Raw genomic sequence first — 15,890 nt, 5'->3', positions numbered from 1 at the left:
CCTCCCAACTCTCCCCCAACCTCCCTTACCCTCTATGACATTTATTACTGTGACGTCTGCAGCATTTGTATCCTGGAACTTTGAGCTTCCAGTCTAGTTTAGTTTAGTTTAGAGACACAGTGCAAAAATAGGCCCTTCGGCCCACCGGGTCCGCACCGGCCAGCGATCCCCGCATATTCACACATTCCTACACACACGAAGGACAATTTGACCAATTGACCTACAAACCTGTACATCTTTGGAGTTTGGGAGGTACATGAAGATCTCAAAGAAAACCTACCTGGTCACGGGGAGAACGCACAGACAGCGCCCGTAGTCAGGAACCCGGGTTTCCAGCGCTATAAGGCGGCAACTACCGCTGCGCCACCATGCCAACCCTGCCCTGCTCTCAGCAATGTTTCTGTTATGGCCATAATATCCGAGTCCCCTGAGCCAATTCACACTCTAATATGGTCTGCCGAACTCTTGGCTTGATGTCAAATACAGGCCTGACTGCATAAAGAAAACAGATTTCCTTCCTGAAAAAGTGTTGGTGAACTAGATGTTTTTTCTCTATTCTAAATATCTCTAATAACACCTCATAATGGCAGCTTATTAATTCTAGATCTTTTCATTGATTCATTTGCATTCATGTGTGCCATGTTGTGATTCAAAGGCATGTCTCTTATCATTAATACAAGCTTAGAAACCTTTCATCTGGTAACAGAATCAATGTGCTACTATTTGTTGAAGTGTTCATATAAAAAGTACTTGGAGGTGGAGATACACTGGGTTTAGACCATGATGTCCCAGAGTCCATTGTTGTCGTTTGCTCAAGTAATTGCACAATAACTTGTTTGACTATGCACCATTCAGAAGATAAAGGTGGCAGATTTATCAAGGTAATAATAATTATTATTATATAGCGCCTTTCTAATACTCAAGGCGCTTTACATCGCATTATTCATTCACTCCTCAGTCACACTCGGTGGTGGTAAGCTACTTCTGTAGCCACAGCTGCCCTAGGGCAGACTGACGGAAGCGTGGCTGCCAATCTGCGCCTACGGCCCCTCCGACCACCACCAATCACTAACACATTCACACACATTTGGTACCTCAGACATTCCTTGATCGGACTTTGCTTGCACTAAAAGTTATTCCCTTCTCCTCTACTATAAAAAAACTGTAATATACTGTAAATACACTGTATGGCTCGATTGTAATCACGTATTGTCTTTCTGCTGACTGGATAGCACGCAAGAAAAGCTTTTCACTGTACCTCCGTACACATGACATCAATCTGAACTGCAGGTTATTTTGATTCACATTGGTAAAGCCATTTTTTCATAAGAATTTTTAGCATGAACCTCATGGATTTGAATGTCAGCCTTTGTATTCTACAGCATCTTGTGCCCCAGATGAAATCATTGCCAACGTGGACTGTGATTCCAACAGAGTGGTGGTATCTTGGGGAAGGACTGATGGGGCGATCTCATACGATGTAACTGCTGAAGGAAGTGATGGGCACACACACTTGCATAATACAACAGAGACACGCTATGAAATGCTGGATTTACACTGCGGACAATCCTACAACATAATCGTAACAACCTTGAGCTACAGACGGCACGGAATTTCAAGTACTTCTATACAAATTCAAACTGGTAATGCAATTAATCTTTAAATAGCATCTAACATGGAAATAGTGTACATATGTGCTGGATAGTAAAAGTAATTATACCTGTTTATATTTTCTAAGTAACACCATGTATTTATATGAATCTAACGTCTCTGGAGAGAAGGAATGGGTGACGTACAGGTCGAGACCCTTACACAAAGTCCTATATTTCACAGGCTACATCTAATAGTAAATGTTTCAAGTTATCTGTTTATTGTGCTTTTGTGGAAGGTGTCTCAAAGTTAATTTGTTGAATTTTCAGTCATGATATCATCAGTGGGAGGAGCAGAATTAGTCCATCCAGCCCATCAAGTCAACTCCACCACTCAATCATGGCTGATTTCACAGCTGTAATCCCTCTGTATTTTGATAGCTTTTGTCTGGTCTCTCAAAAGTAGGAAAATATTTTCCAACACCCTTAATGTACTCTCTTAATGTTCTCTCTGGTGCAGAGAATGAAATGTTTGGTGTTCTAAACTAATGACATTTTCAAAATATTACTTGGCACACTATTCCCAAATTCTTGAAGATGGCTGTGGGGATCGCTGGGAAGAGCAGAAGACACTTTAAATGAAATTTTAATTGGAAAAAAAGGATTCAATATGATCATGGCTGATCATCCAACTCAGTATCCTGTACCTGCTTTCTCTCCATACCTCCTGATCCCTTTAGCCACAAGGGCCACATCTAACTCCCTCTTAAATATAGCCAATAAACTGGCCTCAACTACCTTCTGTGGCAGAGAATTCCACAGATTCACCACTCTCTGTGTGAAAAATGTTTTTCTCATTTCGGTCCTAAAAGATTTCCCACTTATCCTTAAACTGTGACCCCTTGTTCTGGACTTCCCCAACATCGAGAACAATCTTCGTGCATCTAGCCTGTCCAACCCCTTAAGAATTTTGTACGTTTCTATAAGATCCCCCCTCAATCTTCTAAATTCTAGCGAGTACAAGCCGAGTCTATCCAGTCTTTCTTCATATGAAAGTCCTGATATCCCAGGAATCAGTCTGGTGAACCTTCTCTGTACTCCCTCTATGGCAAGAATGTCTTTCCTCAGATTAGGAAACCAAAACTGTACGCAACCCAAATACCACCGACCTTGGTTGTATGGCAATTAAATTATTTCAAATTATTTCAATATTTCAATACTCCAGGTGTGGTCTCACCAAGACCCTGTACAACTGTAGTAGAACCTCCCTGCTCCTATACTCAAATCCTTTTGCTATGAATGCTAACACACCATCTGCAGTTCCTCCCTACACAGCCTGTATTATTTCATGTACTTACACCATTGTACCAATGGTGGGGCTGAACCAGTAATCAATTTGCCTGCTCCATATGATCTCACGTGGGGAAAAGAGCGTCATAGGAAATTTGTGCATCAATTTATTTAGATCAACGACATAGAAAATCATGTAAAATTCTACATAACGTCTGCAATAATGAATATGAAAAATAATAAATGAGAATAGATAAAATTGCTTAGTGGGTGCTAATTGTAAATAACTAAAGATATTTTGATATATTCAGTGCCAGCAACTAATGAATGATGCACACACTTCAACCCTTAAGTCTTATTTTTTTGAATGTTTTACTCTGTTTTCGGAATGACTTGCTTTTATTATTGTGTAGGGAAGAACTGCAGATGCTGGTTTAAATCGAAGATAGACATAAAATGCTGGAGTAACTTAACGGGACAGGCAACATCTCTGGAGAGAAGGAATGGGTGACGTTTTGGGTTGAGACCCTTCTTAAGACTGATCTTGTTAGGCTTTAATTATTGGTTGTTTGACAAATTCATAGATAGAGCTGATAGTTATTTGAACTGACAGGGTGGTAGATATATGGAACGAGCTGCCAGATGAGGTGATTCAGGTACATAGAATGACAACATTTAAAAGGCACTTGGGTACATTGATAGGAAATATGTAGAGAAATATGGCCTATATGTGGCCAAATAGCACTGGCTTAAATAGGCAAATCCACATGGATGAGTTCAGCCGAAGGGCCTGTTTCCATGTGGTACGACTCTAAGACCTTTATGCCTCTTATGGTCGATCAGAAGACACAAGGAACTACAGATATTAGAATTCTGAGCAAAACACAAAGTGCTGGAAGATCTCAGTGGGTCAGGCAGCATCTGTGGAGAGAATGGACAGGCAACGTTTTGGGGTCAGGACCCTTCTTCAGACTGAATGTAGTAGGGAGGAGAAACATGTAAAAAGGAGGTGAGGGTGGGAAAAAAAGTGGCAAGTGATAGGTGGATACAAGTAGGCAGCATGGTGACATAGTGGTAGAGCAACTGCCTTACAGCGCCAGAGTCCCGGGTTCGATCCTGACCATGGGTGCTGTTTGTACCGAGTTTGTACGTTCTTCCTGTGACCTGCATGGATTTTCTCTGAGATCCTCCCACACTCCAAAGGCGTACAGGTTTGGAGGTTAATTGGCTTGGTGTAAATGTAAAATTGTCCCTGGTGCGTGTAGGGTAATGTTAATGTGTGGGGAGCGTTGGTCGGTGTGAACTCGGTGGGCCAAAGGGCCTATTTCCACGCTGTATCTCTATGTGAGAGGGGTTTGATAGGCAGATGGGTGGAGAAAGTTACAATGGTTAGAGCAGGGGGGCTACTGGAGGGCTTGCCCCCACTCACCAGGAACACTCCCAGCTGCACTGCTCACCATAGCTCTCTGTTCTTCGTCCCATCCCCACCTCTCTTTTCCAACTTTCTCCTCCCTATTATAATCAGTCCGGAGATGGGATCCCTTGTTGCATGTCCTTTCCCTCCAAAGATGCTGTGTGGAGGAAGGAACTGCAGATGCTCGTTTACACTGAAGATAGAGACAAAATGCTGGAATAACTCAGCGGGACAGGCAGCGTCTATGGATAGAAGATCTGAGGAAGGCTCTCGACCCGAAACGTCACCCATTCCTTCTATCCAGAGCTGCTGCCTGTCCCATGGAATTACTCCAGCATTTTGTGTCTACCCTTCAAAGATGCTGCCTGACTTGCTGTCCCTCCAGCATGTTGTGTTTTGCTGATGGTATATCATATTGTCTTACATCTATTTAATTTTTAATTTTATTTTCAGTGCCTTGCGACCCGCAGAATGTCAAAGTGCAGCTTGACTGTGCCCTCAATACGGCCCTGGTACTGTGGGACCATAGCAAAGGAGCTCTGTGGTATGGTGCTGTGGTAGAAGGAACTGATGGGAACAACATACTGTGCAGCACATCAGAATCATCTTGTAGAACTCGCACGTTACTCTGCGGCCAGTTATATCACGTGTATGTTGTGGCATCTGATAGCGCGTGTAACCATTCTGTGAGTCCCACAGTTGAAATCCAAACAGGTAACATCTACTATCGTTTTATTGACTGATGTTGCATATTCTCATTAGAAAATTGCAGCAAGATTCGGTGGGCCGAAGGGCCTGTATCCGCGCGGTATCTCTGAACTAAACTGTTAATGCTGTATTCTTAATTATTATCTTTTCCTAGAAATGTAATATCTCACACCTATGCATTGTACATTAAATTTGACATCCATTGACCTCTACATTGTCTTGCAATCCACATCAGTCAACATTTCAGCACAGTTGCTAACCATAATAGACATTGAAAGTCTCCACATAGACACCGAAAGTGAGTCACTGCCGACTCTTCACAATTGCAAACAACAAGTACATTAATGAAGATGGTCACAAAATGCTGGAGTAACTCAGCGGGACAGGCAGCATCTCTGGAGAGAAGGAATGGGTGGCGTTTCGGGCCAAGACCCTTCTTCAGGCTGAGAGCCGGGGGAAAGGGAAACAAGAGATATAGACGGTGATGTATAGAGATATAGAACAAAGTAATAAAAGATATGCAAAAAAGTAACGATGATAAACGAAACATGACTCTCAGCCTGAGGATGAGTCTCGACCCGAAACTGCACCAATTCCTTTTCTCCAGAGTTGCTGCCTGACCCACTGAGTTACTCCAGCTTTTTGTGTCTATCTTCGGTTTAAACAAGGATCTGCAGTTCCTTCCTACATATGTACACCAATGATTAGATTTATGTCTCCCTACCACCAATCTATCCATTTTGCAACATTTTCTCTTCAACATTTGCCTATTTGACTTCAAACATGTCTCTGCGACACCTTAGTAAAGTCCATCTGAAAAATCACTTACACCACACCACATAAAGAAGTCCAGGAAAAGACCAATAGACTCTCAGGCCTGCCCCTATAAATAAATATAATATAAATAAATATGAAGTGTACTAGGCCTGCTGACATTAATACAATCATCATCATTCCAAGCGGGACTTCCTTGAAATCAACGATTGTTCACAAGAATAACCAGATAAGATCATAAATATTTCACATCACACACTTCGACACAAAAGCCCATTCATGAAAGAGAAAAACAAAGCGTAATGAACTAACCTTTTTTTCATGTACTGTATATACTTCAATGGAACTAAGAATGTGACTTTGACTGGCCTGTTTGTCCCATACCTTCAGCTCCCTGCAGTCCCCAGAATGTAAGTGCTCATTTGGACTGTACAGCACGCACAACATCAGTGTGGTGGGAGCAGAGTGAAGGTGCAATGTTCTACACGGCCATTGCAGAAGGAATGGAAGGAGACAGATACTCATGCAATGCAACAGCGGCAAACTGTGAGATCCTGGGCCTCCCATGTGGCCAGATGTACAGTATAACTGTGTTAGCAATGGACGAGAAATGCACCAGTTTACCAAGCCCAGCTTTTGAAATTCAAGCAGGTGAAATCATGGTTATCCTTCTATGAAAATAAGCAAAATAGAATCACAAACAAATAGGCATAAATTGATATGGTAAAGCATTTAAAAATGGAGAGCTGTGCATTAAATCTTTGATACAAAATCATTATTCCATCAGTTAGTCTTGTCAGATGTTAACCATCTTGAGTGGCTCTTTTCATGTCATTTCATTCCATAATATTTATATAATCAATGTTTTTCAGACATTGTTGTACCATTAGTTTCAAATAAGGTTAAAAATTCCAATTTTTTTCAATTTCACATTCGGCAGAACCTTGTATCCCACAGTATGTGGTCGCTCACATCAACTGTGAAAATAACACCATCTCAGTGTTTTGGGATCCCAGCAACGGTTCAGAGTCATACCATGTAACAGCACAAGGAATCAATGGCCATTGGGCCTCCTGCAATACAACAGGCACTGAATGTGAGGTCTCTGATGTGCACTGTGGACTGAACTACTATATAACTGTAGAGGCAATCCGCATGGAGTGTAACAGCTCACAAAGCTCTGCTTTAACAGTTAAAACAGGTAATTCATGTGAAGTATATAGAATCATATCTATACATTATTTGGAGAGTTGCCTTTGATGGATCCTCAGCCTATACTTATGAATGTTCTCGTTGCAGTACCGTGTGTGCCCCAGAATGTTGACGCTCACATGGACTGTGATGCTGGACATATGTCGGTCTCCTGGGAGTTCAGTGAAGGTGCAATATCATACATGGCTACTGCAGAAGGGAGCAACGTGCAACAATGCAGTGCCAATGATACACTGTGTGATATCACCGACCTGTACTGTGGAGAGACCTACACCCTCTCAGTTTTTGCAATTGATGACACATGTGACAGTGCTGAAAGTCCTTCCATCACAAGGAGAACAGGTAAATGCTGAGGTGTTTCCTGAATCATTAATTTCTCCATCAGCCTGAATTCTGCACTTTCTAAAATATTCTTCACCTGAAAATACCTTTAAAGATTTGAGTTATATAAACCACTCCATTAGTTCTCTACAGCGATAGAAATGTAGAAACAGAGAAACATAGAAACGGGTAGGCCATTCGGCCCTTCGAGCCAGCACCGCCATTCAATATGATCATGGCTGATCATCCAAAATCAGTACCCCGTTCCTGCCTTCTCCCCATATCTCTTGATTCCGTTAGCCCTAAGAGCTAAATCTCTCTTGAAAACATCCAGTGAATTGGCCTCCACTGCCTTCTGTGGCAGAGAATTCCACAATTTCATAACTGTATACCTATGTACAAATGGTCCTATGAAGTCCAGGAAAAGACCAGTTTGCCAAAGAAGCCTGCCCCGCACTTATGTACAAATGATCTTCATCCATTCTTTTTCCTTTTTTTCAGTTTCGTGCATCCCACAGAATCTCGATGTCCAGTTGGACTGTGACACGAACGATGCCTCTGTGCTGTGGAGCCACACTAAAGGTGCCGTGTCTTACTCCACCACAGCAGAAGGAAGCAATGGGCATGTGACTGCCTGTGAGACAGTGAATACAGAATGTCAAATACCCAGCCTACACTGTGGACAGGTGTATAATGTAACTCTGACAGCACTGGACGGTGAATGTGACAACTCACAAAGCTCCCAGATTGTATTGAACACGGGTAGGTCTCTTGTGCAGAACAGACTTATTTAACACGTTGTATTTTTAAACATAATTTGAGCAAAGTTGAGGGACTGAGTTTGTTTTTTGCTCAAAACTCCAGCATCTCCACATTGTGTCCCCAATGGTAACTTTATCTGTATGCATATTTAGTTTAACAATCTATTATAGATTATCCAAAATTTGTTTTGGAGGAGGGAACATGGATATTTGATAGCAATTGGGAGAAGTCCTGACTGAAGGCAATTTATAAGATGCAGAATTTCAGGGAAGTCGCTGGTTAAAGTAATTTCAAAAGTGATCTCCACATCAGTTCCTTGTTGGCTGAAGCCACTGTCACTAAAGACAGTGTAGAAGAAGAAGCTGGTGCTGCAAAGATGCGCAAATGGCTGTGAGGGAGAAAGGAATGCAGAAATATACAACGACACGCTACAATACGATGGAACTTTAATTATCCCAGGAGGGAAATTGATCTGCCAACAGTCATAAAAACACAAAATACATGAAACATGAAATTAAAGTGACGAGTGGAAAGGATTGGGGATGTATCTTGGTTGAACCAGTCTGTTGCTGAAGGTACTCCTCAGGTTGACCAGTGTGTCATGGCGAGGATGTTCTGCAGTTTTAGGAGCATCCTCCCCTCCAAGACTGATGCTCAATAGTTCAATGGTACTCTATTATCACGTGTACGTAGGTAAAGTGAAATTTTTTTTGCATACATTTCAGTGCCAATCCTATTGTACAATGGGCTCAATCATACTAAGTAGGAGAGTGTAGGGTAGTAGACCACGCTGAGTACACAAGAGTCGCCACGTTTTAGACGCCATCTTGTACACTTCCTGAAGACAGTGACGGTGATCTGCGATAAAGAACAAGAAATGTGCCTTATGCCCCTGTCCCACTTACGCAACTTTTTTAGGCCACTACAGGCAACTAGGCTGTCGCCACATGGTCACCGGGGTGTCGCCTGTATGGTCGTGAGTTGTCTCTTCAGTCGCCCAAAGAATCGTAGCGTTTTTCTGGTCACCGCTGGATTTTGAAATGTTCAAAACCTTTTGGCGACAGTCGGCGACCGTTGACGCCAATGAGCGTAGCTTGACTTTTCCTGACGTAGGTGCTGTCGTATGTTGTCGCCAGGATGATGTAGGTTGTTGCCGGTGCTGACTTCGGTGCTGACCTACGTCAACCAGCGACAGGTACCGGCCACTGAATTGTCTTACCTTGTCATAGCTTGTGCTGGTGGATGTAGGTTGTCGTAGGTGGACGTCCTAATGGGTCGCCAGTTGTCGGTAGCTTGCGGTAGCTTGACGTTGACTAGGTGGTAGGTTGTCGTAGACATTGTCGTAGGGGGGGGTCCAGTCGCCAGTTTTTCGGTGACCTGCTACGACCGGTCGCCGTCAGTCACCGAACAAAACACCTAAGTGGGACAGGCCCATTATGCAGTATAGAAATAAGAAACGGTAAACAAGAAGTGTTTTCTGAAGTAGGACGGAGTGAGATCATGCGAGGAATTGGTTCTTGGTTTCTTGGTCCTCCAAAATATTCCAAATGGAATTTAAACTGGAGGTGGTGAAGGGAGGGTTATTAGGAACAAAGAGCTACTTTAAATTTAGTTGCATCTGGTTGGGTAACTATAGTTGGGTGGAGATTATTCCATGCTTTAATTGTGCGGGGGAAGAACGAATTGCTGTACACATCTGTCTTTGTAGCTGGGATCACAAATTGGATCGAATGCCCTCGTCTGCTCCTAATTGGTTTGGGTTTGGTGTAGGTCTTGTAATCTATGTCAAGCTGACCATTTAACATTTTGTAAAAACAGGTCAAACGGTGAGCTTCACGTCTATCTTGGAGAGAGTTCCACCCCAGAGAATTCAGAATTATTTATATAGCAGCTGTTATGGACTCGGAAATTCATGGAGAGTGATGAGTTTTGAAGTGCAATGTTTAGTTTAGGGCAGCACAGTGACAAAGTGGTAGAGTTCTGCCTTATAGCACCGTAGACTGCAACACAGAGACTGATTGATCCTGACTACTGATACTAGCTGTACGGAGTTTGTACGTTTTCTACATGTGCTCCGGTTTCCTACCATACTCCAAAGACTTGTAAGGTTTGTAAGTTAATTGGCTTTGGTAAAATTGTAAAATTGTCTCTAGTGTGTGGGATAGTGTTAGTGTACGGAGTGATCGCTGATGAGCGCATACTTGGTGGGCCGAAGGGCCTGTTTCTACGCTGAATGTCTAAAGTCTTTAGTTTAGAGATACAGCATGGAAACAGGCCCTTCGTTCCACTGAGTTCACGCTGACCACCGATCACCTGTTCACACTGATTCTAGGTTCTCCCACTATTCTCATGCACTCCTTCAACACTAGGGGAAATTTACAGGTGCCAATTACCTAACCCGCACGTCTTTGGGATGTGGGAGGAAACCGGAGCACCCAGGGGAAATCCACGCAGTCACAAGGAGAAGGTGCAAACTCCACATAGACAGCACCCGAGGTCAGGATCGAACCAAGGTCTCCGGCTCAACCGTGTGTGCCACTGTGCCACACGATATGTTCTGAGTAGGATTATGTATAAACATTGCAAGCTATGTTTCTGAGATGGAGATTCATTGAAAAGGAAGGATGATAGGAAGTGTGTGTGATGATGCGTGGAATTGCACTCTGCTCTTGGACATAGTAAGTAAGGTAGGGATATTGCTTGAAAAAGGGTTCTGCTTAAAAAATAATTGTTTGATCGCAAAGTATTTTCATTGAAGCAGGCATGTTCAGTATTCATAGCGTGAGTAACTCTATAAATGAAAATGGAGAGTTGAACCAAAAATGAATTTCATTTTCAGGCCTCAAGGCCCTTCCTATCGACACTTCTTGCTCTGGGATAAGAGCAGCTTTCTACTGAGGCCCATCTTCCATATATTATCTTCAGTAATGCACTCGAGTAACTGTAAGAGCAGAGATTTTCAATCTTTTGAAGATGGAGTAGGTCCAGGAAAGCGTGCCCTACAATGCATAGAAATTTGATATTCATGCTCATTTAGAGATTATAAAAGTCGTTGAGAGTTATTTAAAAAAAGTAGTAACCTTTGCAAAATTAGCAAGTTGGACAGTTAAAAAATAGTCCCAGTTAAAGTCATTTTTCCTGTCACCAGAATGAGTAGAATTCTAAGATGTAAGCTGAAACTGTAACTGCATACGGTAAACAGAGGGTATCAATATTGAAATGCTCTGTTTTAAAAATCCAGACGACCAGTCAAATATGTGATGGTGCTTTATTCCTTGAAAGAAGCTGTAAAAATGAATTCAAGGTGAAGTATATTCCTTGCACTGTAACAGCCAGTTTGTTGTTTCTCTACTTTTCAGCACCTTGTGCACCAGAGGGCATCTCCACCAGTCTGAACTGTGACACCAAGAGTACATCAGTGGCCTGGGAGGAGAGTGATGGGGCGATGTGGTACATTACAACAGCAGAAGGACAAGATGGACACATTTCACTGTGTAACACAACGGGGACAAGCTGTGAATTCATGGACCTGCACTGCAGTCAAACATACTCACTAACTGTGACAGCGATGGACAGTTACTGTCAGAGTGTAAACACTTCCGTCTTTGAAGCTGAAACAGGTATAAAACCTTTTTTTTTAAACTCTGATGGGAGGAAATGGTTTTCCTGCTCCAGTGGAAAAAATGGTTTCTGTCATTTGAAACAGGCCCTTCGGCCCACCGAAGTCCATGCCAACCAGCGATCCCCGCACATTAACACACTAGATACAATTTACACTTATATCAAGCCAATTTGCCTACAAACCTGTATGTCTTTGGTGTGTGGGAGGAAACCGAACAACTCGGAGAAAACCCACGCAGTCACAGGGAGAACGTACGAATTCTGTACAGACAGTGCCCATAGTAGGGATTGAACCCGGGTCTGTGGCCCTGCCAGAGCTGTAAGGCAGCAACTTTACCTCTGCGCCACCGTGCCGCCCTTCTGTATTGGGAAAGTTAAAATCCCCCACTATGACTACTTTATTTGCCTCACAGCTGCCTACAATCTCTTGGCATATTTGCTCCTCCAATTCCCACTCTGACTGTTTGGAGGCCTGTAGTACACTCCCAACAAGGTGATCATCCCCTTTTTATTTCTTAGCTGCACCCATACAGGAACAAGTTGCACAGGTTCAAGGTGAGAGGGCAAAATTTTAATAGGAACCTGAGAGGTAACAAAGGGATGTGGTGGAAACCCTCTGCCAGAGATAATATTTGGGGCAGGTATAATAACAAAACTTAAAACATTTGGAGAAGAAAAAGGAAGCAAATATAAGGTTTAGAAAGGTAGAATCAGACCGGGCCTTAAAATTAGAAGGGCACCTAGAAGGGGCAAAAGAGGCCATGATCTTGGGGCACAAATCCATAGCTCATTGAACATGGCCATACAAGTACATAGAGCGCTAAAGAAGGTATGTGATATGCTTGCCTTCATAGGTCGAGGTATTGTGAATAAGAGTCAGGATGTCATGATGCAGCATTAGAAGACTTGGTTAGGCCACATTTGGAATATTGCATGCTGTTCTGGTAACCCCATTACAGGAAGGACTTGGTGGCTTTGGAAAAAGAGCAGAGGAGGTTCACTAGAATGTGACCTGGATTACTGGGTATTAGCTAGAGGGAGAAGTTGGACAGACTTAGATCATTTTCTCTGGATGGCCGAAGGTGCGGAGAGACATCATTGAAGTATATAGAAGTATTAGAGGCATAGAGTAGACACCAGAACCAGAATCTTTTTCCCTGGGTCAAAAAATCAAATGGTAGAGCAAATAGTTTAGTTTCGTTTTTAATTTAGAGAAACAGTGTGGAAAGAGGCCCATCGCAATGCACACTGAGACGAGGATTTACTCGAGTTTGGAAGGCAATGTGATAATTAGGGCCAGACAGTCGGACGAGGTATTTCCAATGTTTCACTTCCTCCATCCTCATCTACTGCATCCGGTGTTCCCGATGAGGCCTCCTGTACATCGGTGAGACGAAGTGTAGACTCGGCGACCGTCTTGCATAACACTTGCGTTCAGTCCACCAGGGCCTACTGGATCTACCGCTTGCTAACCATTTTAACACCTCTTCCTATTCCCATACTGACTTTTCTGTCCTGGGTCTCCTCCATTACCAGAGTGTGGCCTTATGCAAACTGGAGGAGCATCACCTCATATTCCACTTGGATAGTTTACAACCCAACAATATGAACATTGAATTATCCAAATTTCACTAGAAACATAGAAACATAGAAAATAGGTGCAGGAGTAGGCCATTCGGCCCTTCAAGCCTGCACCGCCATTCAATATGATCATGGCTGATCATCCAACTCAGTATCCTGTACCTGCCTTCTCTCCATACTCCCTGATCCCTTTAGCCACAAGGGCCACATCTAACTCCCTCTTAAATATAGCCAATGAACTGGCCTCAACTACCTTCTGTGGCAGAGAATTCCAGAGATTCACCACTCTCTGTGTAAAACTTTTTTTCTCATCTCAGTCCTAAAAGATTTCCCCTAAGGATAAACTGTGGCCCCCTTGTTCTGGACTTCCCCAACATCGGGAACAATCTTCCTGCATCTAACTTGTCCAACCCCTTAAGAATTTTGTAAGTTTCTATAAGATCCCCCCTCAATCTTCTAAATTCTAGCGAGTACAAGCCAAGTCTATCCAATCTTTCTTCATATGAAATTCCTGACATCCCAGGAATCAGTCTGGTTAACCTTCTCTGTACTCCCTCTATGGCAAGAATGTCCTTCCTCAGATTAGGAGACCAAAACTGTACGCAATACTCCAGGTGTGGTTTCATCAAGACCCTGTGCAACTGCAGTAGAACCTCTCTGCTCCTATACTCAAATCCTTTTGCTATGAATGCTAACATACCATTAACTTTCTTCACTGCCTGCTGCACCTACATGCCTACTTTCAATGACTGGTGTACCATGACACCCAGGTCTCGTTGCATCTCCCCTTTTCCTAATTAAGTAACTGCAAGCCGCCTTCCCCCTTCTTCCCCCGACCCCTTTTCTCCCCCCCCACCCCTCCTCCCTCTGTTCCCTACCTGGACTCGCATCTACTACTCTCCTTCCCCCCTCCCCTTCTACCTACATTCCTTCCTCTAGCTTCACAATTCATACCTTCAATCCTTATGTCTCACAGCTGTCTTTTCATCTCTGGCCTTTGTCCGCCATCTGCCTTTCAACCAACCACCCCCCCCCCCCCCCCCCTCACCTCTGTTCACCTATTGATTGTTAGGCTTTGCCCTGTCCCTCCACCTCCACAATCAGACTGAAGAAGGGTACTGACTCATAACGTCACTTCTGTATGTTCTCCAGAGATGCTGCTGAGTTACTCCAGCACTCTGTGTCTCTTTTAGCCTAGATGGGGAACGGTCAGAATTGACCAGTTGGGTTCTTGGCCATTTTTCCGTCTGTATGATGCTGTGATGACTTGCTTATTTTTCTTCCTCTCCAAGTACTTTGTCCCCTCAGAACGTACAAGTTGATTGCCCCACCGTCTCTGCCTTTGTAACTTTGGAGACAAATAAAAGTGTATTTTCTGTTCCGTATATCAAAGAATACAATTGAGTCTGAAGAAGGGTCTCGATCTGAAATATCACCCATTCCTTCCATCCAGAGATGCTGCCTGTCCCGCTGACTTACTCCAGCATTTTGTGTCTATCTTCGGTGTAAACCATACACAATACACTTGAAATGCCTTACTGTTTGTGCGTCTTGTAGAAATTTGTTTAGTTTGTATGGCTGTAGAAACAGAGTTTCGTTTGAGCCTCATTGAGGTTCAAATGACAATGAATAAATATTGTATTGTATTGCATTGTACTATAATTAATTAATGATTAGTTTATCTTTCTTCCTCTCCAAAGCCCCTTGTCCCCCTCAGAACGTACAAGCTGATAGTGTTGCCGTCACTGCCTCTGTAACATGGGAGTTGAGTAATCTCACAGTGTGGTACACTGCAACAGCAGAGGGCACCGATGGACACACGGCCACTTGTACCACGTCCGACACAAACTGTCTAATCCCAGATCTTCACTGCAGCCAAACGTACAGCATCTCCGTCCTTGCATTTGGTGAAACCTGCAGCAGTCTCCAAAGCTCACGTTCTGAATTTCATACAGGTAATAAAGAAGAAAAGAATACCTCTTCATATAACACATTTAATATTTGAAGGATATCTTGAGACACTTCACAATGCAGAGATTGTTTCCGATTTGGTTACCCTGGAACAAGCTAAACTGTTAAGCACTACAAGGTCTCATAAAACACTAATCTGTGTGGAGAGGGCAGTAAGGTAGCAACCCTCAAGTGAGGCAACTACCAACAATTCTTTAGCAATGCTACCTACCAGCACATCAAGCTTCCAAGACATGGCAAACAGCATGGCTCCCACTCCTTCAACCTGTGTGTTGCAAATGCCAAATCACCAAATGACGCAGGGTGGAGAAGAGATAAAACTGAATTCTGTGATGTTGTTCAGGCCTATGAGGCAATGTCATGTTAGTGCAGAGAGAGGCCCTTGTTTTACAGATGCCCACTGCTTTTGCCAGTGACTCCGCTGGCTCAAAATCCATCCAATATTTGGATATGTTTACTTCAAGGAGTATCTGATCTTCAAGGAGTATCTGATCTTCAAGGAGTATCTGATCTTCAAACATGCAGGCATAGATCCACTGCACCAAGCAACTTGATTGGAAATGGCAAGTTTGTTGTCTTGGAATAATCAGTCATCAGCATGAAACACTGGTGGTCTGAGAAATAGTGGCAGGGTTTTAGTCGTATAC

The 15,890-nt window shown here is 43.2% G+C and overlaps 1 protein-coding gene across 13 annotated transcripts in view; it reads left to right on the top strand.

Moving 5' to 3' along the window:
- Positions 1 to 15,890, top strand: part of LOC116977489 — a 171,629-nt gene that overhangs the window by 73,440 nt on the left and 82,299 nt on the right. For 5 of the 13 annotated variants that reach the window (XM_033027952.1, XM_033027951.1, XM_033027947.1 and 2 more), the window contains 5 exons: positions 1,383 to 1,643; positions 4,747 to 5,007; positions 6,166 to 6,426; positions 6,716 to 6,976; positions 7,075 to 7,329. The exons of 4 other annotated variants lie outside the window; for them this stretch is intronic. In XM_033027952.1, coding sequence (XP_032883843.1) covers positions 1,383 to 1,643; positions 4,747 to 5,007; positions 6,166 to 6,426; positions 6,716 to 6,976; positions 7,075 to 7,329 — 1,299 coding nt within the window. Of the gene's footprint in view, positions 1 to 1,382; positions 1,644 to 4,746; positions 5,008 to 6,165; positions 6,427 to 6,715; positions 6,977 to 7,074; positions 7,330 to 7,809; positions 8,071 to 15,890 lie in introns of all 13 variants that reach the window. 4 more of the 13 variants (XM_033027958.1, XM_033027948.1, XM_033027959.1 and 1 more) reach the window with 2 other exon arrangements.

Source organism: Amblyraja radiata, chromosome 10 (assembly GCF_010909765.2).
Source record: "Amblyraja radiata isolate CabotCenter1 chromosome 10, sAmbRad1.1.pri, whole genome shotgun sequence".
NCBI lineage: Eukaryota > Metazoa > Chordata > Chondrichthyes > Rajiformes > Rajidae > Amblyraja > Amblyraja radiata.
Note: the sequence above shows the minus strand (reverse complement) of the source record. Positions and strands in the feature narration are given on the sequence as shown.